The 20671-nt window shown below is 44.3% G+C and overlaps 1 protein-coding gene across 4 annotated transcripts in view; it reads left to right on the forward strand.

Annotated features, from left to right (window-relative positions):
• The window catches only part of KANSL1 (KAT8 regulatory NSL complex subunit 1), a 143440-nt gene that overhangs the window by 72221 nt on the left and 50548 nt on the right, over nt 1-20671 (forward strand). For 3 of the 4 annotated variants that reach the window (XM_008057048.1, XM_008057050.2, XM_021711819.1), the window contains exons 2-3: nt 1313-1454; nt 11853-11957. In XM_008057048.1, the coding sequence (XP_008055239.1) occupies nt 1313-1454; nt 11853-11957 (247 nt within the window). The remainder of the gene's footprint in view (nt 1-1312; nt 1455-11852; nt 11958-20671) is intronic. The other variant, XM_021711816.1, reaches the window with a different exon arrangement.

A 20671-nucleotide genomic window follows, 5' to 3' on the forward strand; every position in this document is an offset into this window, starting at 1 on the left:
TCACCCGCCTGGGCAGCGAGACCTCATCTCTACAATAAATAAAAAAATCAGCTGGGCGTGGTAGTGCGCGCCTGTAATTCCGGCTACTTGGAAGGCTGAGGCGGAAGGATCACCAGAGCCCAGCAGGTCGAGGCTGCGGTGGCCGGGAGCGGCCACTGCACTCCAGTCTGGGCGACAGAGTGAGACTCCAACTCAAAAAAAAAAAAAGATTCTTTTTTTTTCTATTAACCTGTTTCTCAGGAGTTCTGTTACATATCCTGATGCTTAATCTTGAGTTATGTGCTACAGATATTTTCTACCAAATAGTAGTTTGTCTTTTAACTTTTTAAATTAGATCTCTTACTATATATTAAAAATTACATGATGTTTTTGTGATTTATTTAAGAACTCCTTCCTTGTTGTTAAGTTGACTATTCAGAAAAGCCAGAATTAGTAATTATATCAGAAGGAAGGACACTAATGTTACTTTTTCCTTCTAAAGTCTTTCCCACTGATATGAGAGCTGTACCTTTTACACATCTAGTTCCAGGGTGTGTATCTCTTTGTTCTGGTCCAGTGGACTCCTTGCCCGTCAAAGACGCCTCACTTAACCATAGCTTTGCAGTGAGTCTTGATAGCTGGTAAGATGGGTTTGCATCATACTGTTCTTGAGAATTTCTTGACTGTTGGTCCTGTGTTCCATGTCAACTTTTGGACCTGTGTCTCAGATCCTATTAAAAAAAACCTTGGAGAGAATTTCCTTGAATATGTGGATGTATCTGAGAATATACCATTCTAAGAAAATGCATCTCGCCACTTCTGTAGACCTTGATTATTTTCACTGTAAGGATTTTTAGTATGTTAGTTTTTGTTGGTGTTAGGTATCATGCTTTTAAAAAAAAAAAAAATGAATATTTCCTGCTTTTCTAACTTAGTTTTCGACGTTATTCTTTACTCGGCACGTTTGCTGAGGTCTTGATTGACTTTAATGAACTTTAGTGTCTCTTGAATTTTCTACATAAATTATTCCTTTCATATGTCCTATTTTGACGTAGAAAGTGCTTCTATCTCATGGAAAATTAATACAGTTTCAGAGAAATTGTGGGCCACGAACCAGAATACCAGAAGGCCATACCACTAGTGAACTTGGGAAATAGCTTCATGAAGGTTGTGGTCCTGTGCATCCGGGATCTGACTTGGGTTCGTCTTGGCACTGGAGTTTATAGTCTATACAAGGAACTTTAGAAACAAAATCCTGCCCCACCCCATCTCACGCCATTGGGTGTAGATGAAACTGCTACTCTTGGATTTCACTCAATGTATTTCCTTTTAGGAGACGCAGGTCAGAATGGAGATGGGCTGCAGACCGGGCAGCTATTGTCAGCCGCTGGAACTGGCTTCAGGCTCATGTTTCTGACTTGGAATATCGAATTCGGCAGCAGACAGACATTTACAAACAGATACGTGCTAATAAGGTAAGGGATGATTGTCTGGTGTTTTTCAACCCACCTAAAAACTACCATTATCCCTTTTCTCCCATCCCATCTTCCTCTCCAGGAACTCCTATTTCAGGGTAAGTGGTTTACTGATGTGATACAGCAGTTAATTGTTTAAGAGCCTGATGCTGCTTAGAATAGTGCGGAAAGCCTATTAGAATATAATGTTTTTAATTGGACATGTATGTCGAACACAACAGTGTGGGTTTCTGGGCTAACACGAAACAAGAACAAGAGGCTGTGTCGTGTAAGTCATTGGTTGCAACTGTTATATTGTCACATTTGTGGAGAAGTTGGTGACTCTGGAAGAGATTCCTCTCCTTGCTGTTCTGCTTAGATGAGTTCCTTTTTTACTGTTAAGCTTCCCTTGCTTTCTTGGGGAACACAGGGTTTTTCCCAAAAGATTATTTAGGCAAAACTAGACAGTAGTTGGGAGCTTTATTTTTCTGTGTTCTGTCTGCAGGGGACTGTTTGCTACTGTACACCTTTTATCTGTGACAATGACATTGTGCAGTTTTTCATCTTGGAAAAGAATCCTTTGCTCAGTTTGGCTTTGACTTTGGGAGAACTGTGTACAGAAAAGAAATTCATTCAACCAGTATTGAGTGCCTCCTACATACCAGCTCTGCTCTTCATAGTAGCGTCACAATGGGGAAAAAAAACCCTGCCTCTGTGGAGCTGACATTCTTGCAAAGTGTTTTTCTCCATTAGTTTGGTGCAGTTGAGCTCCATGGCTCTAGATAAAGTTTATTACCCCCCCAAAATAAGTGTCAAAACGCTTTTTTGTCTTTAGCACTTTAGAAAATCACTGTACTGTGAACAGTGCATTAAATTGATTTGTACCCCAAAAGTTAAGGTTGACAACTTACAGCATGAACACAGTGATGAGGGTTTGAAGTTGCCTCCGGTATATAATCAGTTAAATTTTTATTTGAACAGTTAACTGGAGATTTCTAGCTTCTTTTTAAATTGGGCTTGTATAGAAAGCTCCAAAACTTCTGCAGAACATATAATAATTGAGGGCATAATACAGAAGACTCACTTTAAAATGATGATAATTTGTTCCTTTGGGGTAGAGAACAAATTACATCCTGATTTAACCTCTAAAAATTAGCTAGAACAAAACTAAGAAATGTTCCAGGGGTGGTGAATATTTGTTTTTCCTTAGTTCTTCACTAAGAAAATTTTAAAGTAAGATTTGTACAACAGGAGCTGGAATGGTAACCAAGAATAGTTAGGAGGTGACTGGATATGCCTGTACTGAGGAGAAAAACGTGGCCTTTCTCTATTTGAGACACCTCTTCAGTGTCTGTTTCCAGGTTTTTATAGCTGGTAGTTAAGTGGGAATTTCTATATTTGAGAACTGGAGTCTCTTAGTAACAACTGAGATAAGTACAATAGTAGTCGTGAGTGTTGCTTCATCTTTTTATAGGCATTCATAAATATATTTATGTGAGTTTCCATATGTATATGTTAGGCTATTGTAGTTCCCTGTTATAAAACTACCACATTTTATAGAACCGAAGATACTATTGATTGTAAGATGTGCCATTATTTTATGAACCACAAAGAATGATTTCCATTAACCTAGGGCATGATGGCAGTTGTAAGATGCATCTTGATTTAAACGCTGTTGACATGTAGAAAAATGTCTTAGAATTGATGAACTACTGTGTATCAATTCTTAGGAAACTTGGGAGTTACACAGAACTGCAAAAGAGATTCTAAACCCCAATAGACTCAAAATTAACTCACTCCCAACATCTTGGTGCGTTGTCTCCCACTAGCCTGAAATTTGTCTATCACAGTCATGTTGCTTGTATGTCCTGCACATTTCCCTATTTGTTTTTGGAAAGCATTTTTACTGGCTGCATTCTACTCCGTTTCCTTGTTGACTGTTGAAATTATGCTTTTTCTTAAAGTTATTTTGTAAAGCATGCCGTGGTAAACCTTTGCCTCATCAAGGGCTTGAGTACTTTCATGCCTGTTGATGCATGCTTGTGAGAGGGAAGCACTTGGTTGTGTGCTCGGCTGAGTCTTGTGAGCTGGGCCTGAGAAGACACCCCTACCTCGCCTCTGCTTTATTCTTCAGCTCATCACTCAGCAGTCATGACAGAGCAGTTTGGGGAAATGTTAAAAGTAACTGAAAAATGTTTTTAAGTATCTGGAAAACAATCTATAGTGTGTGTATACAGCCAAGCATTGCACCACAACACAGGCACAAACTGAGAAATGCGTTGTTGGGCAGTTTTGCTTTTAAACTCTTTTGCTGAAAACAAAGACACAAACACACACACAAACGCAGACTATGCAGAATCAGGATTACCATATCACTGTCTTCATCTCTACATCTTGTCCCACTGGAAGGTCTTGAGACACATGGAGCTGTACCCTCCTATGGTAACAATGCCTTCTTCTGGAATACCTCCTGCATGAGGCTGTCTTACTGTTTGTTTGTTTTTTTTTTTAATTAAGTAAAAGGAGTTGTTGGGCATGGTTGCTCACAGCTATTATAATCCAAGTACCAGCCTGAGCAACATAGTAAGACCTCATCTCTTAAAAAAAAAAAAGTAAAAGGAGTACACTTTAACAACTGTAATTGTACACAGTGATGTATAAACCAGCAATATAGTGGCTTCCTATCATCGCCAAGTGTTGTGTACTTACTGTACATGTATGTGCTGGCTTTTGTATGAATAACAGTACAGTAGGTTCGTAGGTTCCAGCCGTACCACAAACACGTGAGCAGTGCTTAGCGCGACAGCAGGAATTTTTCAGGCTGTTGTGACCTCATGTGCCTAACATAGGGTGTGTGGTCTGTCGTTGTTGGCCACGTTGGTCCATGGGGCATGACTGTGCATCATTGTCCAGGAATTGCATCACTGTAATAAATACCATGCATGGACTTGGTACATTTTGCGTCTAGTCCTGGCTTTGCTACCAGATCACTATGCAGATGACCCTGCTAAGGAAGTCTCTGAACATTTCTGACCCTGGCCTGTAAAATATGACATCCTAGAATAATCTCTTGCAATACATTTTGGTTTTTTGGTCCTGCAGCCTAAATAAACAGTGTCTGTTATAAAGTTCTGACAGGAAGAATAAAACCGGATTGATGGTCCCAATAAGTAATAACATGGAGAAAACTCACAACTTTATTAAATGCTGGTATTTATACCATGTTTTTTTCACCAAATGTATTCATTTCCTAGGCTGCCATAACAAAGTATCACAACGGGGGGACTTAAAACAACAGAAATGTATTTGCTGACTTTCAGGGGTCTGGCGCCAAGGAGTCGGCAGGGCCGTGCTCCCTCTGAGAGCTCCAAGGAAGAGTCCCTAATTGCCTTTTGAGGTTGCTGGGGCTTCTCCTAGGCCTGCAGCTGCCTCACTGTGGCTGCTCCTCCATGTCCACACAGCCAGCTTTCTCTGTGCCTGTGTCCAGATTTCCTCCTTAGAAGATTCGGGGCCCATGCTAAAGGGCTTGCTCATCATACCTAGACTCCACCTGCAAGGACCCTGCTTCCAGCTAGGTCCACACTCACAGGTTTGGACAGGAGTATTTTGGGACAGTATTCCACCCAGTCTAATGATAAGCCCTGGAATTTTCCCCAGTGACACAGTCACATGCCTCTGGTCTTGGTAGCAGTAGTGTGTTAGTGCTCATACATCCAAGTGAGTGCAGAGCTGGGATTTCAGTTGAGCGGTTGCTCAAGTCAGCAGCCACTTTAGTGCCTGGGAATTTTTTGAGTTACTGAAATGGAAGAGATTTTTCCTTCTGGTTTTTTTAGTAAAGTGGTTTAGTGCTCCCGTTTTCCATGCTTTCAGGTTCTCCAGAGCTGCCTGGATTGTACAGGCCTTTTCATGAGATGTGTTTCGATGTGGTAATCAGCTGCCTGTGGGTGGAGGATTGGAGGGATGGATGGCCTTTCTTTCTACAGGCTTGCTTTGTTGTGCATTTACTTAATTTTCTTAAAAAGGCACTTTCCAGGAAAGATACTTGAGAGCCACTGTGAGGTGGTTCTGGGATCCAGGGCCAACCTCTGTTCTGACAGAAGTTCAGTCTTCCAGGTTGAGCAGTGAGCAGTGCCCCTCCAGGAGTTCTTGTTGCTCGCTGGAGAAAGGACACAGCTTCTAGGAATGCCTCCGTACTGTTGTGCTGTTTTAATTTTCATAATTTGTCAGCTTACTTTTTTCTAAAGGATGCCCCAGTGCCTTAGAAGGAGGAAGAGAAACTATGTATGTTGAGTGTGTACTAAATAAGGGCTTATTCATGTGTGTTTTGGGGTAACTCTTAGAATGTAGAGGCTTGTAAGCTCGGGACTATTTATCTGTTTCCACAGCATTTTTTTCCTAACCCGCCTGCTGTTGTGTCCTTTTCATCATTTCTCTGGGATATCCTTATTGACATTTTATACCTGGCGAGTAAAGGTGAAGGGAAGCATAGGGACCAAGCTGGTTCCCTCGCTGACAGATCTCTTTCCCTTAAACTCAACAGTCTTAACATCCATGCGTAGTATGTGACGTTGGATTTCTTATCCCTTCTTCTGACGGCTCTTCAAAATTGCACAGCAATTGCTAAGGATAGAAATGCTGCTGAGCCGGGCTCGGTGGCTCAGCCTGTAATCCCGCGCCTTGGGAGGCTGAGGTGAGTGGATTGCCTGAGCCCGCGGGTTCGAGACCCGCCTGGGCAACTTGGTGAGACCTCATCTCTACAATAAATCAAAAATTAGCCGGGCGTGGTAGCACACGCCTGTAATTCCGGCTACTCGGAAGGCTGAGGCAGAAGGATTGCTGGAGCCCAGCAGGTCGAGGCTGCGGTGGCCGGGAGTAGCCACTGCACTCCAGTCTGGGTGACAGAGTGAGACTCCAACTCAAAAGAAAAAAAAGAAATGCTGCTGAGAATGGTGACAGTAGAGAGAGGCTTGATACTTAAGAGTTAGGGAAGGAGCTGGGGAGCAGCTCAGAATGCACGTGCACATGCCTGAGGCCCTCCTCCCCAGGGCTCTGTGGCGCTGCAGGCAACCAAGTGTCCAGGTAGCCAGCCAGTGAGCTGCTTGGGGAGCTGGACTGTAGCGTGGTCACTGGTTGATCTCCAGGCGGGCAGGGAGGATTGTCCTGACCAGAGTGGTCGTCAGGAAGTGTGTGAAGTCATGTCTTCACTGTGCTGCCAGTTAAGAGAGGCTGTTTTCACCTTGTACTTTGGCTCTGTCTATTAGCTGAGATAAAGGGCAAGCAGCTAACCCAGCTATAGCTCTGGAATTTCTTCTGTCTTCTTGGATGGCTTTCTTTTTCCCTTGTTTTGTTACCAGGCATAGCACAGCTTCTGCCAATCTTTCCTCTTTGTTTTTGGTTTCTATTATTTCTTGATCCCTTTTTTTTTTTTACTTAGGTAGGACAGCTTTGTGTTTCTACAGAGGAATAATTTAGAATGATGTGTGCTGACTGAATGCAGCTGTGACCCACCGCAGTTCCCTCAGTTCTTGCATGATGCGCAGAAGCTTACCTCAGCCTCTCAGAGTATTCTCGGCCTGGCCCTGACTCAGGGTAGGTGATGAAAGGGAGACTGCTGGCCTCCTTCTTTGGATGCTTCCAGTTGCTGTCTGTCTCACAGCACAGCAGCCCTCAGGCTCCTGCCACCCAGGCAGATGCCACAGCCACGCAGCCCTGGTCCAATCTGCACCTGGAATGTTAGAGAGGCATGCGTGGGTGACCATGGCAGGTGTGGAGTAGGACTTCCTGAAGTTTTCTTAGCTCATAATCATCATTCTTTTCATGGTTATTAAACATGAATAAAGTTTTCCTAAATAACTATTGCTGAGGAGTATAACAGCTTGTGTACAGAAAGGGGCTTAAAGCCTTGTGTACAGTTTAGTGACTGCTTACACTGAGTATGTTGAGGGAGTTCTCAGTCATCATGTGGCCTCCTCTGTAAGGCCTCCCTGCCTCCAGGTGGGCTCTGCCTCTGTGTTTTCGCTACCTTGTTGCAGCGGCTGTTGGAGCACCTCTGTCTGTCCAAGGCCAAGTGGACCTAAGCTCCTTGGGTGGGCAGATTCGGTGTTACTTGCTTTCTTCTTTTAGGGTTTTGCCCTGCCCTGCACATGGTAACCGCTCAGTGGATGCTGCCTGCATGAATGGCCCTTGGCTGTTGGGATGCTCAGCCTCCTTTTAGCTGTCCGCCTTCCTCTGGTGTTAAGTCACAGTCTAAATGAAGGACCAGTGTCGGGTTCCATGTGCTGTAATGAACTCACATATTTAGGGACAGTGTCAGGATGACTCTTGGCTGCACCTATGTGACACTTGAGTACATATTTGCAAAATTGGCTTCTTTAAAGCTAATGTGGGCCGGGCGGCAACGGCTAACGCCTGTAATCCCAGCACTTTGAGAGGCTGAGGTGAGAGGATTGCCGGAGTCCATGGGTTCAAGACCAGCCTGGGCAACTTGGTGCGACCTCATCTCTGCAATAAATCAAAAAATTATCTGGGCATGGTGACGCGTGCCTGTATTCCAGCTACTCAGAAGGATGAAGTGGAAGGATCACCTGAGCCCAAGAGGTCAAGGCTGTGGTGGCTGTGAGTGTGCCACTGCACTCCAGCCTCGGCAGCAGAGTGAGACTTCGACTCAGAAGAAAAGAAAAGAAAGCTAACGTGCATTCAAAACGCCTGAAAGCTGAAGAGAGCACCCGGAACCTCGTTGCTGAGTCCTCAGCAGGCTGTGCCCCTCCCTCCCACCCAGCAAGCACGCTGTTATAGCCAGTGGATCTGTCTACAGATGGATATCCAGAGTCCAGGCAGCCACTGGGGGCCAAGCAGCTGTTCTACTGCTTTTCTGCAATTCCCTCACTCTCTTTATGTCAACACAACAGCCAGACTGATTCTTTTACACCATAAGTCAGGTTATTTCTCCCTTCTGCTTTAAACTCTCCAGTGGCTTCTCAGCTCAGGGAAAAGCCCACGGACTCCTGAAGTACAAGGCCCTGCAGGGCCTCCCTCTCCTGCCACCCAGGGCCTGTGGCTCCCAGCTCACACACTTCAGCCACACCAGTTCCTTGCAGTTCTACAGGGCTTACTCCAACCTTGAAACTTACGCTTTAACTTTTCCGCCAGATATCCTCAAATTTGTTGCCACTTTAGAAGCTCAGTGGCTCAGCCTGTAATCCCGCGACTTTGGGAGGCTGAGGTGAGTGGATTGCCTGAGCCCGCGGGTTGGAGACCCGCCTGGGCAGCGAGACCTCATCTCTACAATAAATCAAAAAATTAGCCGGGTGTGGTTCACACGCCTGTAGTTCCGGCTACTTGGAAGGCTGAGACGGAAGGATCACCAGAGCCCAGCAGGTCGAGGCTGCGGTGGCTGGGAGCGGCCACTGCACTCCAGTCTGGGCGACAGTGAGACTCCAACTCAAAAAAAAAAAAGAAAGAAAACAATCTTGCTCAAATGTCACCTTTTCAGTGCAGTTTCCCTGACTGACTTATAGAAACTCAACGCCCACTCCTGCGCTTGATCCCCTCATTAGCCTATATTTGATTCTCTTTAGCATTGAACACCTTCTAATGTACCACCTGCATTTACCTACCTAATCCTGTTTTTCTCTTTGCCCAGTGTTAGAGTGTCATAAGCACTTTGAGAGATGGGCTGTGGGGAAGGAAGTATCATTCATTCTTGTGTCCTTAGCACCTAAGAATTGTTGCCATGTGAACAGATGAATTGATTGATGGTGTTAGAGGAGTGTTAGACCCCATCCTTAGCTCTGGTTCTGCTATGAATTGGCCTATTGAGGCATAACCTACGACCCACATCCTTTGTGACTCTCAAAGATGATGGGGGACAGAGCATCCCTACCAGATCTTACACTACCTTCTCAGAAGGGTGCCTTCGCAGTCTCTCTGGGGAGTGTTTTTAGAAATCACAGCGTAGTTTAAGGAAAAATTCTTCCTTAAACTTCCTTATTAGTTGTTGTGTCCTGACTTGGGTATAACAAGCAAAATTTTTTTGAAGGTATAATTTTATGTTTAATACTTGGATTTATGTAGGCATCTGGTTATAATTGTAAGCTTAATGGTTTCCTTTTAGGAAAAAAACCTTCAACATAAAACTCAACAAATGTTCGTTACACATTCGTTTTCCTGGTGTACAACTCTGCTTGGGGGTGTGGGGAATTCACATATATTAGCATTTTGTCCCGCCTGCAAGGAGTTGACCATTGGTAAACATTTAAACAACAGTGGAGGCAATAGTAAATGAAATAATAATTCAGCATAAGGGTCTGTGGTGGAAATGGGATTTAAATACACAGAACGTAAGATCCATTCGCCATGCTTCAGGAGGTCTGCCTTTGTAGATAAGGCAAGCAGGGACTCAGTTAACGAGCATTTTCTGGAAGGAGATGGGACTTGAACTTGAAATCCTTTGGAAGGGTGAATGGCAGTTTGCACTGATGAAGCGCAAGAGTCAGTGTGAGCCAGGAGCAGGTGGTGCTATGGCCTCTGCTCCCTGCCCACCTTCTGGTGACCTCCGGCCGCCGCAGCACCTTCACAGGCTTAAATGCGTGTCTAGGAGATGATGTGACTGGGATGACAGCAGCAGGAACATTCGGGGAAGGCAAGGCAGGGCAGGCTCTGGGGGACTTTGAGTGCCAGGATGAGTTCTGCCTTGCTCAATACAGGAAGGGGGAGGGGCCTGGGCTCTTCCGCGGAGAGCATCTGCTGCCAGCAGGGTTTCAGGAGGCCACGCTGGCAAAGTGGCTGCCATTTGCACAGTTTTTTACTTTAAAATTTAATGGTGCCATTTGTAAGGTGTGTTTTCTGCTTGTGATTGAGGGAAGAAAGTTATTGGGAGTGGAAGTCTTTTAACCAGAAACACCTTACTGTGAAGGCCAGGGTATTCTATCCTACTGGCTAGTTCCTGGCCTTTTCTGGTTAGTCTCCACTTCATTTTCTAGGCTGAGTGTAGTCTTATTCCAGAGTAGGTCGATGCTTTCAGGAGAGGAAAAGGCGATCTATTCTGTGCTCCTTTCTCAGTGTGTCCCGCCTGGCATCTCTGCATCCCTCATGTCATAGCCATTTCTTAGGTGAGAGGACCCCAGGAATAGCATCAGGCTCAGGGGCTTGCAAGATCTGTGTTATAAGATATGGGCCTAGGGAGCTCAAGCAAACCGTCAGCCTCTCTGGACCCTGAAGCCTACCTTCTGGAAAGGATTCTGATGGAGAGCCAAAACTTTGAGTACAGCTAGCATTTTTTCAGCTTAGAGTTTATATTAGTGCTTGCCAGGGGAACACATGCAGTGCTTTGTACTAATAGGCCCAGCGAATTGGAAGGCGTGGGCAGGAAGGTCACCTGAGGCCAGAAGTTTGAGATCAACCTGGGCCCCCAGCCCCTTCAAAAAAATAAATAAATAAAGTAGAATACCTGACCCCCTCCCCAGAGGTGCTGAGTAGATGTTGGACTTGTGGAAGGAGCCTTTGGTAAGGGTCTCCAGGTGATTCTAATACAAACTTTCCACTAAGAGCTTCTTAACCTAGTTAGAGCTCCTTATTTTGTAGACCAGGAAAGGGTCCAGAACCCTGGCCACTCACATCCCAGTCTTTCCGTTACACAATGTCATAGCCTTATTTTGGTCACCTCTTCTTGCATTCATGGAGGGAATTAATGGGTGGGGTGTTTTTTGGTTTGTTTTTTATGATACCCCGCCTTCCGCTTTTTCCAAGGTGGGCTCATTATACCTGTTATGCGAGGATTTGTGGGATTTTAAAAAAATTTCTTTTTGCGTTTTTTATTATCTCCTGGGATGAAAGTAAGATCTAAATTTGAAATTGTGAAGCAGGAACTTAATCCGAAGTGTACTGTATGCTTCTGAGAAACAGGTGTCTTGGCTGTTTTTCATATGCTCTTGGTCTCTCGTGTGCAGCAGGGAAGGCTCCACTCAGTAGTTTTATTTGCTCAGATCCAGGTGGGTGAGTTCACACTTTAGAGTAGTGGCACTTTCCGCTTAGAAATTCTGCAGCCACATGTGTGATCAAGTTAACTAGAAAAACTGCATCGCTGCTGTTAAGCCAGTAGAGTCTAGTTGGTAATACAGTGTAAGATACCATGAGCTGATAAAGATTCCAGATCTGGAAGACCAGAGTAGGGATGCTCAATGGCTGGTGAGCCACAGGGATAGAACGTTTAGGGGGAAGGGCAGGGAGCTTGGGGCTGCATCTGAGGCCTCAGTAAGCATTCTGGGACTACTGGGTCTATTGAAATAACCCTTGGGGAACGCTGTAGGATAAGGGAGGAGGCTTCTGAGAAGCCAGCAGTGCTTTTAAAACCGACTCCTAAATTAAAGCTGAAATGTGTACCCCTCACTCACGCTGTTTTTCTCCTCTCTTGTCCTGCAGGGGTTGATAGTTCTTGGGGAGGTCCCTCTCCCAGAGCATACAGCAACAGAATTGTTTCTTCCACTTAGCTGTGAGGTGAAGACAGACCATGGGACTGATAAATCGGTGAGTATGAATGATAGAAAGGGGAAAATGAGTGAGAATTCAGGGTACTGCCTTGGCACACAGTTTATTTTCTCTAACTAGGACCCTCATGTTGGCTGCAGGAAGGGATTCTTACTTTTGGCTTTCAAGTTCTGAGTTTCTGAATAGGCAACATAGGGCCCCTTCTATAGCTATGTAGCTGACCACAGAATTTGAAAGCAGCTCCCAGGCCCAGCACTGTGGCCCACACCTGAAATCCCAGCTCTTTGGGAGGCCAAGGCAGGAGGATCAGATCCAGTGAGCTCAGGAATTTGAGGCTGTGATGAGCTGAGAGTGTGTGTGTGGTGAGAGAGAGAGTGAGAGGGGAGAGAGGGACAAACCCGTCGTCTTCTGTATCTCCTCAGAGCCTAGCTCACATCTCCCGCTTCTGTGATTCCTTCTCTTTCCTTATTTCTGTCAATACTATCATTAATTTATTTTCTTTCTGAAGTACAAGAGCACTTGTTTATTTCTTTCACTTTTTTACTTTCCCTGAAAGGGCTCTGGCTTTTCGTGAATATTAATGTTTCTTAATTTGAATCCCAATGACTTGGTTTGAAATTCCAGAATCCCACAACAGGAGCAGTTTATTATTTTGATTATGTTTCAGAGCATACTTAAGCCTAGTAACAGTGTGAGAGATTGTGAGAGAAACTGGCCATTCTCCATGTTTGCAGATCCCAGCCTTGTTCTTTTATCGTTTTCATCGTTAACAGGAACTTATATGATATGGTGGAGACTAACTTTACTGTAGCTAGATCTTGGAGATGTCTCGATCTTGGAAGCAAGCGTCTCCCACCTGGTTTTGAAAGCTAGCATGGTTACTGGGGTTAGGTGTGAGGGCATTACAAGATGGATAGTTCTTAACAGAAAAGTAGCTTTGAATAAACTAAAGAGCAGAATGCCAGATTCTGCCACTCTTCCAGTCTGTAATGTGAGTTCATTGAATGCCATCTACAGAATTATTTTTAAAGGGATTTATGAAATGGTTTCAGAGAATGGTCTAACCAGGGTAAAATTAATTGTTACCTGAAAGAGAAAACGTGGTTAGGTTAGAATGTAAGCTGGTGGCAAGGTGGGTGCTGGAGCCGTGAAACGGGGGAGCACTGCAGTGGAGAGCGCGTCCTGAGTCCATGTTTACATATTTGTGTAAGAATTTCGGGATGCCAGCATTTGAGGGCAGTCTCCTGGTCATGGTTTCTCCCACCTTTCACTTTTAAAGGGTTGGACATAACAGTCTCACATTGTGTTATGGATTTTCATTGTTTAGAGAAATGTCCCAGGTGATGGTGAGGCAGTTGACACACATTTGCAAGCAAGGGCCACCCCTTAGGGGCTAGTCCCTGCCCTTAGTCACCTGCTTGTGTATGTCTTGGGTGTATGACTAGAGGGTAAGGTTCTTGGAGGTCAAGGCCATCTTTCTCTGTGTTGGCCACAGGTCTCTGTGTACAATAGAATGCCTTTTGGATTGAGTAAAGTAAGTAAATGTGAAAACAGCATTTAGGAGAACTCACTGTTTTGTCTTCAAGGAGAGATTACCCTCCCCCCCTTCTTGTGAATTACCTCCTTTTATTAATGTGCACTTGCTTTCTGAAACGCCTTCAGAAAGTCTTCCAGGAGACAGCAGGGCATTTTTGTATTTATCATATTAGTGGCATGGGCTGCAGAGCATATGTTTCTTAATAACCATTAATCATCTCACATTTTTTATTTATTTTAAAGATGTGGGGTGCAGTTCAGGGTTAGGTATACAAATGTTCATTATGCAGGTACCCTTGTTGATGAGGTGTGTCCCCCTCTCCCAGCACAGTTTCCCACTACTGCCAATGCTATCTCCCCCCTTAATCCCCCCGCAGTTCCTGCTACTGCCAGTCTTTTTCTTATACTATTATGATAATTGCTCAAGGTCCACTTATGAGTGAGAACATGAACTCACATTTTTTAAATGCCAAATATTTGCAAAGCTATGCCTGATATGTCAGTTGCCAAGCAAAGTGTTTCATTGTAAGAAGGCAGTGTTTAGCTTTGCTTTTTTGTTGTGGAGCATCTTTTTAGAAAAGTGACTTGACTCTTCTGTCTTGCTTTAAATGCAAATCGCAGGCCAGCGTGGCAGAGGCAGCTGCAGATCTTCACGTCCACACTTAACCGGCCTGTCTCCATCTTGCTGCTTTTCCCCAACATGGAAGTGCGCTTGCTGCCTCCCCCCTTTATAAAGAAACAGGGTCTTGCTGCGCTGGAGTGCAGGGGTGTGACCACAGCTCCCTGCAGCCTCCACCTCCTGCAGGTCTCCTTTCTGTGTTACCCCAGGAATACATTTGAAGACCCGAGGTTTTAAAATCAGGGTGTCAGAGGTGTTTTGTGTTACTTTATCTTTATATTCTCATTTCTGAAACTCACTGGAATCAACTACACAAAAAGAACCAGGAGGAGGATGAAGGGAAAATAGCAAAGGGAAGACAACAAAAGTACAGCCAGTGACCAAAACAGAACGAAGAGAAGCAGCAGCAGAAGAAAGCATCAATATTTTTAGAACTGTCAAAAAATAGTTTCAAGAAATTAGACAGATTGCTTGAAGAAATACATAGTGATTTACTGAATAAGGAGGGAATCCTGGTGGTGGCAAAACTGGTAACAGTATCTTAATACCAGATAGTTGATCTGTGTGTATGGCCCATGAAAGGAAGAGGCTGGATCTGGTCAGTCACATACAAAGCATATTCGTCTCCTGCAGAACAGTAAACCTGTAACATTTGGGTTGCGTTTTCAACAAGACACAGACCAATTTTAACTTGTCAGTGCTCTAAAATAAATAACCAACTTCAGGTTTCTGGCCCTTCTCAGTTATAAATAGTAGTTTATGGAGAGTCAGATGATTATGAGGTGGGCTTGTTAGCCAGTGCTCCAGTGTTTCACGGAAAGGACACACAGGCAGGTCTCAAGCCCATGGGTAACCCTCTCACCTCAGCCTCCTAAAGTGTTGGGATTATAGGCATGAGCCACGGAGCCCAGCCGAGACTCAGCTGTTCTAAAGGTGCCCGACTTGTGGTCAAAAGAGCAATGAAGGCTGAGTCATGGGTGTACCTCTTGAGTCAGAGTGAAGCAAGGGCTGTTTTCTGGGATGGGGAGATGGGTTCTGTCTTTATACCACAGACAGTGGGGTGAGGACGCAAGATCTAAGGGGAGCTCCTGGGAAATGCCATTTTGTGAGCTTCTTCATGATGACTTCTGACAAGGAGGGGGAGAGACTCCAAGGACAGGGCCTTCCGACTTGGTCGCTGCTGGTAAAGCCACGTGTGGAGAGGGATGCTGCTGTGAAATGAGACTCCCTCTGAGCGAAGCTGGTGTGCCCCTGGCAAGGGGGTGTGGACAGCTGTGGAGAGTGGCTGTCTGGCTTCTGCACCGTGCCTTGGAACTTCCCCTCCTCCTGAGTCCCTCTCTGGAGTAAGCAGCAGTCTGCTTCCCCCATGGAAGAGAAAGCAGTGAACAGGGATGAGCCCACTTAGCACCTGTGTGTATCACTAGGTAAACTGCCCAAGAAAGTCAGCAGAACTTCAGGCGACAAATATTCTTGGGAGAGATGCCTTCTCATCTGTGTGCAGGGGGAGAGTCACAGCATTGCTGGTGTGTGTGTCGGCAGAGGACAGAGTTCAGAGTTGCCAGGTGGGTAGAGATTGAGGGAGAGGATGGTGGCAGAGAGGGAACTTTGGGGGATGGGGCCTCAGGCCTGCCACCTGTGTGGATCCCCTTGTGCGGGCTTGTGCTTATCCCCAACTGCACGTGTTCACTGCAGGCTTGATAAGGCTTGTTGGAAAGCAGCACTTGGGAGACTGAAAGAGCTGAGCAGAGAGTGCTGTCGTTGCCTGGTGCAGGGAAGGCACAAGTTGGAGTCTGAACCCCAGTGAGACTTGCCAGACACCTCGGTGTTACATGGAAACCAGTGATGGCTCATACTGGAGGAGTTAGAGAATGTTCCCCAGAACTAGGGGATTCACCATGGGATTAAGGAGAAAATCAAAGTAGACCCTAATATGCTTCTATGGAAACATAAAACCAGCTTCACAAAATCAAGGTAATCAAAGAGTAATTTGCCTGCTAGAACAAAAATCATCTTTCTTCGGGGAAAGCTAACTGAACCCAGAGTCTCTACAATGTATTACATACAGTGTCTATATATAATAAAAAGCTTACATTAATAAACAGGAAATTGTGCTTCTTAGCTCTGAAGAGAGAAAGCAAAAATAAGACCAAAAATTGAGGAAATTATGACTGGATTTTCTTTTCTTTTTTTTTTCTGAGTTGGAGTCTCACTCTGTCACCCAGACTGGAGTGCAGTGGCTGCTCCCAGCCACCACAGTCTCGACCTGCTGGGCTCTGGCAATCCTTCTGCCTCAGCCTTCCAAGTAGCTGGAACTACAGGCGCGCACTACCACGCCCAGCTCGGATTTTCTTAATTTAAAAATTCAACTCAAAGATTGAGGAAACTCAGAGTATAGTAACCATGATAACCATGAGAACTACATTGTAGTTAGAGTGGTGAACATCGAAGGTGAAGACAGTCTTGAAAATACCTAGAGTATAAAAACATGAATTTCGTACCACACTGCTAAGGATAGGTCTTATCAGAAACAGTGGAACTTGGTAATTTAATGCTGGGGAGGGAGGAAGACTGTCACACAGCACCAAATGTCCTTCAAAAATGAAGAGGCATTTTCGGGTAAATGAAAGCTGAGAGAATCGGTATCTACACTGAAAGAAATGTTAAAGGGCTTTCTTTAGGTTGAAAGCAAATAAAATCAGCGGGAAACTCAGATTTATGGGGAGTAGAAGGACAGAAAAGACAGACTGCAGGAACAGTAAGCGTAAGAAGTCATCATGACTGTGGTCTCTAAGAGAAGCAGTCTTCCAGAGATAGAGGAGACTGTTTTACAGTGATAAAAACGTCCATTCGTGACAAAGACATAAGGCTTATCAGCGCAGAGCTTCCGATACAGGGAACACAGACTGGTGCAGCTGAGGAATGGATATACCCATGATCCTGTTGGGATGTTGGCGTGCTTCTCACTTAGTAATTGATAGACTGACTAACCAAAAAAGAAAAAATCAGAGCATGTAAAGGATTCAGACAACACTCCTACCAATCATCTCGACCTACTGCAGGATTTTTTGTTTTTTTTTTAGCATGCTTAGAGGGCTTACCAAGATAGGCCAGCCGTATGCTAGGCTGGAAAGTCTTATGTTAGAAGATGATAAAATGGTATACGTGTGTTTCTGTGAACACAGCAGAATTAAATTAGAAGCCAATGCCCATAAGATATCTAGACAAGCCCAAGTATTTGAAATATATCACTTCTAAAAGCATTCGCTGGTCAAAGAAGTCACAATTTAAATTAGAAAATATTTTGTAATGAAAGATGATGAAAAATATGTCAAATTCTGGAATGCAGCTACGTGTGAAAACACGTGAACTTTAAATGCTTATATTAGCAACAAAGGAAGGGCTAGTATTGATGGCCTTTAGAAGCTAGAAGAAGCCGGGCTTGGTGGCTCAGCCTGTAATCCTGCACCTTGGGAAGCTGAGGTGAGTGGATTGCCTGAGCCTGCGGGCTCGAGACCCACCTGGGCAACTTGATGAGACCTCATCTCTACAATAAATAAAAAACTAGCCGGGCGTGGTAGCGCACGCCTGTAATTCCGGCTACTCGGAAGGCTGAGGCGGAAGGATTGCCAGAGCCCAGCAGGGTGAGGCTGCGGTGGCCGGGAGCGGCCACTGCACTCCAGTCTGGGTGACAGAGTGAGACGCCAACTCAAAAAAAAAAAAGAAGCTAGAAGAGGCAGAGCAGAATAAACACAACATAAGTAGAAGGAAGGGAGTAATGGAGAGAAGTGATGAAATAAAGCATAGAAAGCAATAAGAGTTGAAGAAAGCAAAGCTTGTCTTTTGAAAAGATTAACCAACATCAAATGATTAACCAACATCAAAACTGATAAAGGGTTGGGTGTAGTGGCTCACACCTATAATCCCAGCACTTTGGGAGGCCTGAGATAAGAGGATTGCCTGAGCTCAAGGGTTCGAGACCAGCCCGGGCAACTTGGCAAGACCTCATCTCTATAATAAATCAAAAATTAGCCAGGTGTGGTAGTGCCAGCTACTGTAGTTCCAGCTACTTGGAATGCTGAGGTGGAAGGATCACCTGAACCCAGCATGCTGAGGCTGCAGTGACTGTGAGCATGTCACTGCACTCCAGCCTGGGTGACAGAGTGTCACACCAACTCAAAAAAAAAAAACAAAACAGGAAAACTGATAAAGACCAAAAAATTGTCAGTATGAGGAATGAGAGGGAATATCACTACAGAGCCTGAAGATATTAAAATAATTATAAGAGAGTTTTATAAACAACTCCAAGCTAGTACATTCAGCAGCATAGATAAAGTGTTCAGATTCCATAGGAGGATTTGAATTACTAAAAGTAACAAAAATAAATGAACAAGTTTATATTTATTAAGGAAATTTAATTCATAATTGTAAATCTCAGAAATCTGTAGATCAGATGATTTCGCTAGTAGGGAAGAAATCATAGGAGTCCTCAAAAACAAAAAAAGGACGAGGGATCATTTTATAACTAATTTTGTTGTGGGTTTTTTTGAGACAGAGTCTCACTCTGTCACCCAGACTGGAGTGCAGTGGTGAGATTCCAGCTTACTGCAGCCTCAACCTCCTGAGCTCAGGCAGTCCTCCCGCCTTAGCCTCCCAAGTAGCTGGGACTACAGGTGCACGCCACCACACCCAGCTAATTTTTCTTTTTTTTTTTTTGGAGTTTTCTTTTTTTTTTGGAGTTAATTAAGAAACAGGGTCATGTTCTGTCACCCAGACTGGAGTGCAGTGACCGCTCCTGGCCACTGCAGCCCGACCCGCTGGGCTCCGGCGATTCTTCTGCCTCAGCCTTCCAGTAGCTGGAACTACAGGCGTGCGCTACCACACCCGGCTAATTTTTTGATTTATTGTAGAGATGAGGTCTTGCCAAGTTGCCCAAGCGGGTCTCGAACTCACGGGCTCAGGCAATCCACTCACCTCAGCCTCCCAAAGCGCGGGATTACAGGCCCAGCCATCAATCCCGGCTTAATTTTTTAATTTAAATGTTTGTAGAAATGAGGTCTTGCTGTGTTGCTGAGACTGTTCTTGAACTCTTGGGCTCAAGTGATCCTCCTGCCTTGACTTCCCAAAGTGCTGGCATTACAGGCGTGAGCCACCATGCCCAGACTCTAAATTTATATATCCAGTATAACCTTAATAGCAAAGCCTGGCAAAGAGACTGGAAGAAAATTTCCAAACAATATTCCTCATGAGCACAAAAGCAAAAATTCCTAGTAAAATACTAGCAAATTGAATCCAACAATGTGTAAATAAAATAACGTATCAAAAACAAGTAGGGTTTTTCTCAGGAGTGCATCAATTGCATAGCATTCAAAAATGTAATTAATAGGATAAAGGAGAAACAACATATAATCATCCCAATAGGTATAGGTATTGATCATCCATATATTATAATAAGCCTGTCAGCAAACGAGGATCAGAAGGAAGCTTCTCAGAAAACCTGTGCATGACATCATACTACTTGGTGAAAGACAGTGCTCTTTGGGGGGGGTGGTGAGGGTCTATAATCAGGAACAAAGAACACTGCAAATACTTTGTATTCTGTCTTAGCCAATGCAGTACCACATGGAAAAAGCAATAAAAGGGACCCTAACCCTCTGAGAGGCCGAGGCAAGAGAATTGCTGTAGCCCAAGAGTTTGAGACCAACCTAGGCAACGTAGCGAGACCTCATAGCTACAGAAAAATCTACACCAGTCCTATGTGCCTGTAGTCCCATCTACTCTGGAGGCTCTGAGGCAGGAGGATTACCTGAATTCAGGAGGTCAAGGCTGTGGTGAGCTATGGTCATGCCACTGTACTCTAGCCTGGGTGACAGAGTGAGACCCCCGACTCAAAAGAAAGAAAAGGCAAACAATAAAAGGCATAGAAATTGGAAACGACAAAGCAAAACTGCCTTTATTTGAAGACACAACACTTATAAATCTCATGGAATCTCCAAAACGTGCTAGAACTATCACATGAATTTGACTGGGCGTGGTTGCTTGCACCTAATAATCTCAGCTCTTTGAGAGGCTGAGGCAGGAGGATTACTTGACTCCAGAAGTTTAAGACTGCAGTGAGATCCAGCCACTGTACTCCAGCCTTGGTGACAGAATATGACCCTGTTTCTTAATTAAAAGGGGAAGGAAAAAAAGACTACCATTACACAAATTTAGTCCACTACTTAGGGTACAAGGTCAGCATATAAAAATCAATTATATTTCTGTTTATTAGCAGCAAACAATTGGAAAATATCCCTGAGAGATAGTTCTATTTATAATAGCTTTAAGAAACCCATAAAGTACTTTAGAATACATCTAACAAAAACGTTTATGACTTTATCACTGAAACCCTAAAACAACTCTGAAAGTTTAAAGATGACATAGACATCGGAGGTGTATACTATATTGTGTATTAGAAGAGTCAATGTTAAGATGTTACAGTGCCCCAATAGACATGTAGGTTCAGTGCGGACCCAATCAAACATCGCATCAGACTTTTTTGTTTTGTTTGGTGTTAGGTAGCTATTGGAAATTGATTTGCACACATTTATGGAACTATGAA

The sequence above is a fragment of the Carlito syrichta genome, unplaced genomic scaffold (genome assembly GCF_000164805.1).
Source record: "Carlito syrichta isolate Samal-C Ts95f unplaced genomic scaffold, Tarsius_syrichta-2.0.1 Scaffold86258, whole genome shotgun sequence".
In the NCBI taxonomy this organism is placed as follows: Eukaryota; Metazoa; Chordata; class Mammalia; order Primates; family Tarsiidae; genus Carlito; species Carlito syrichta.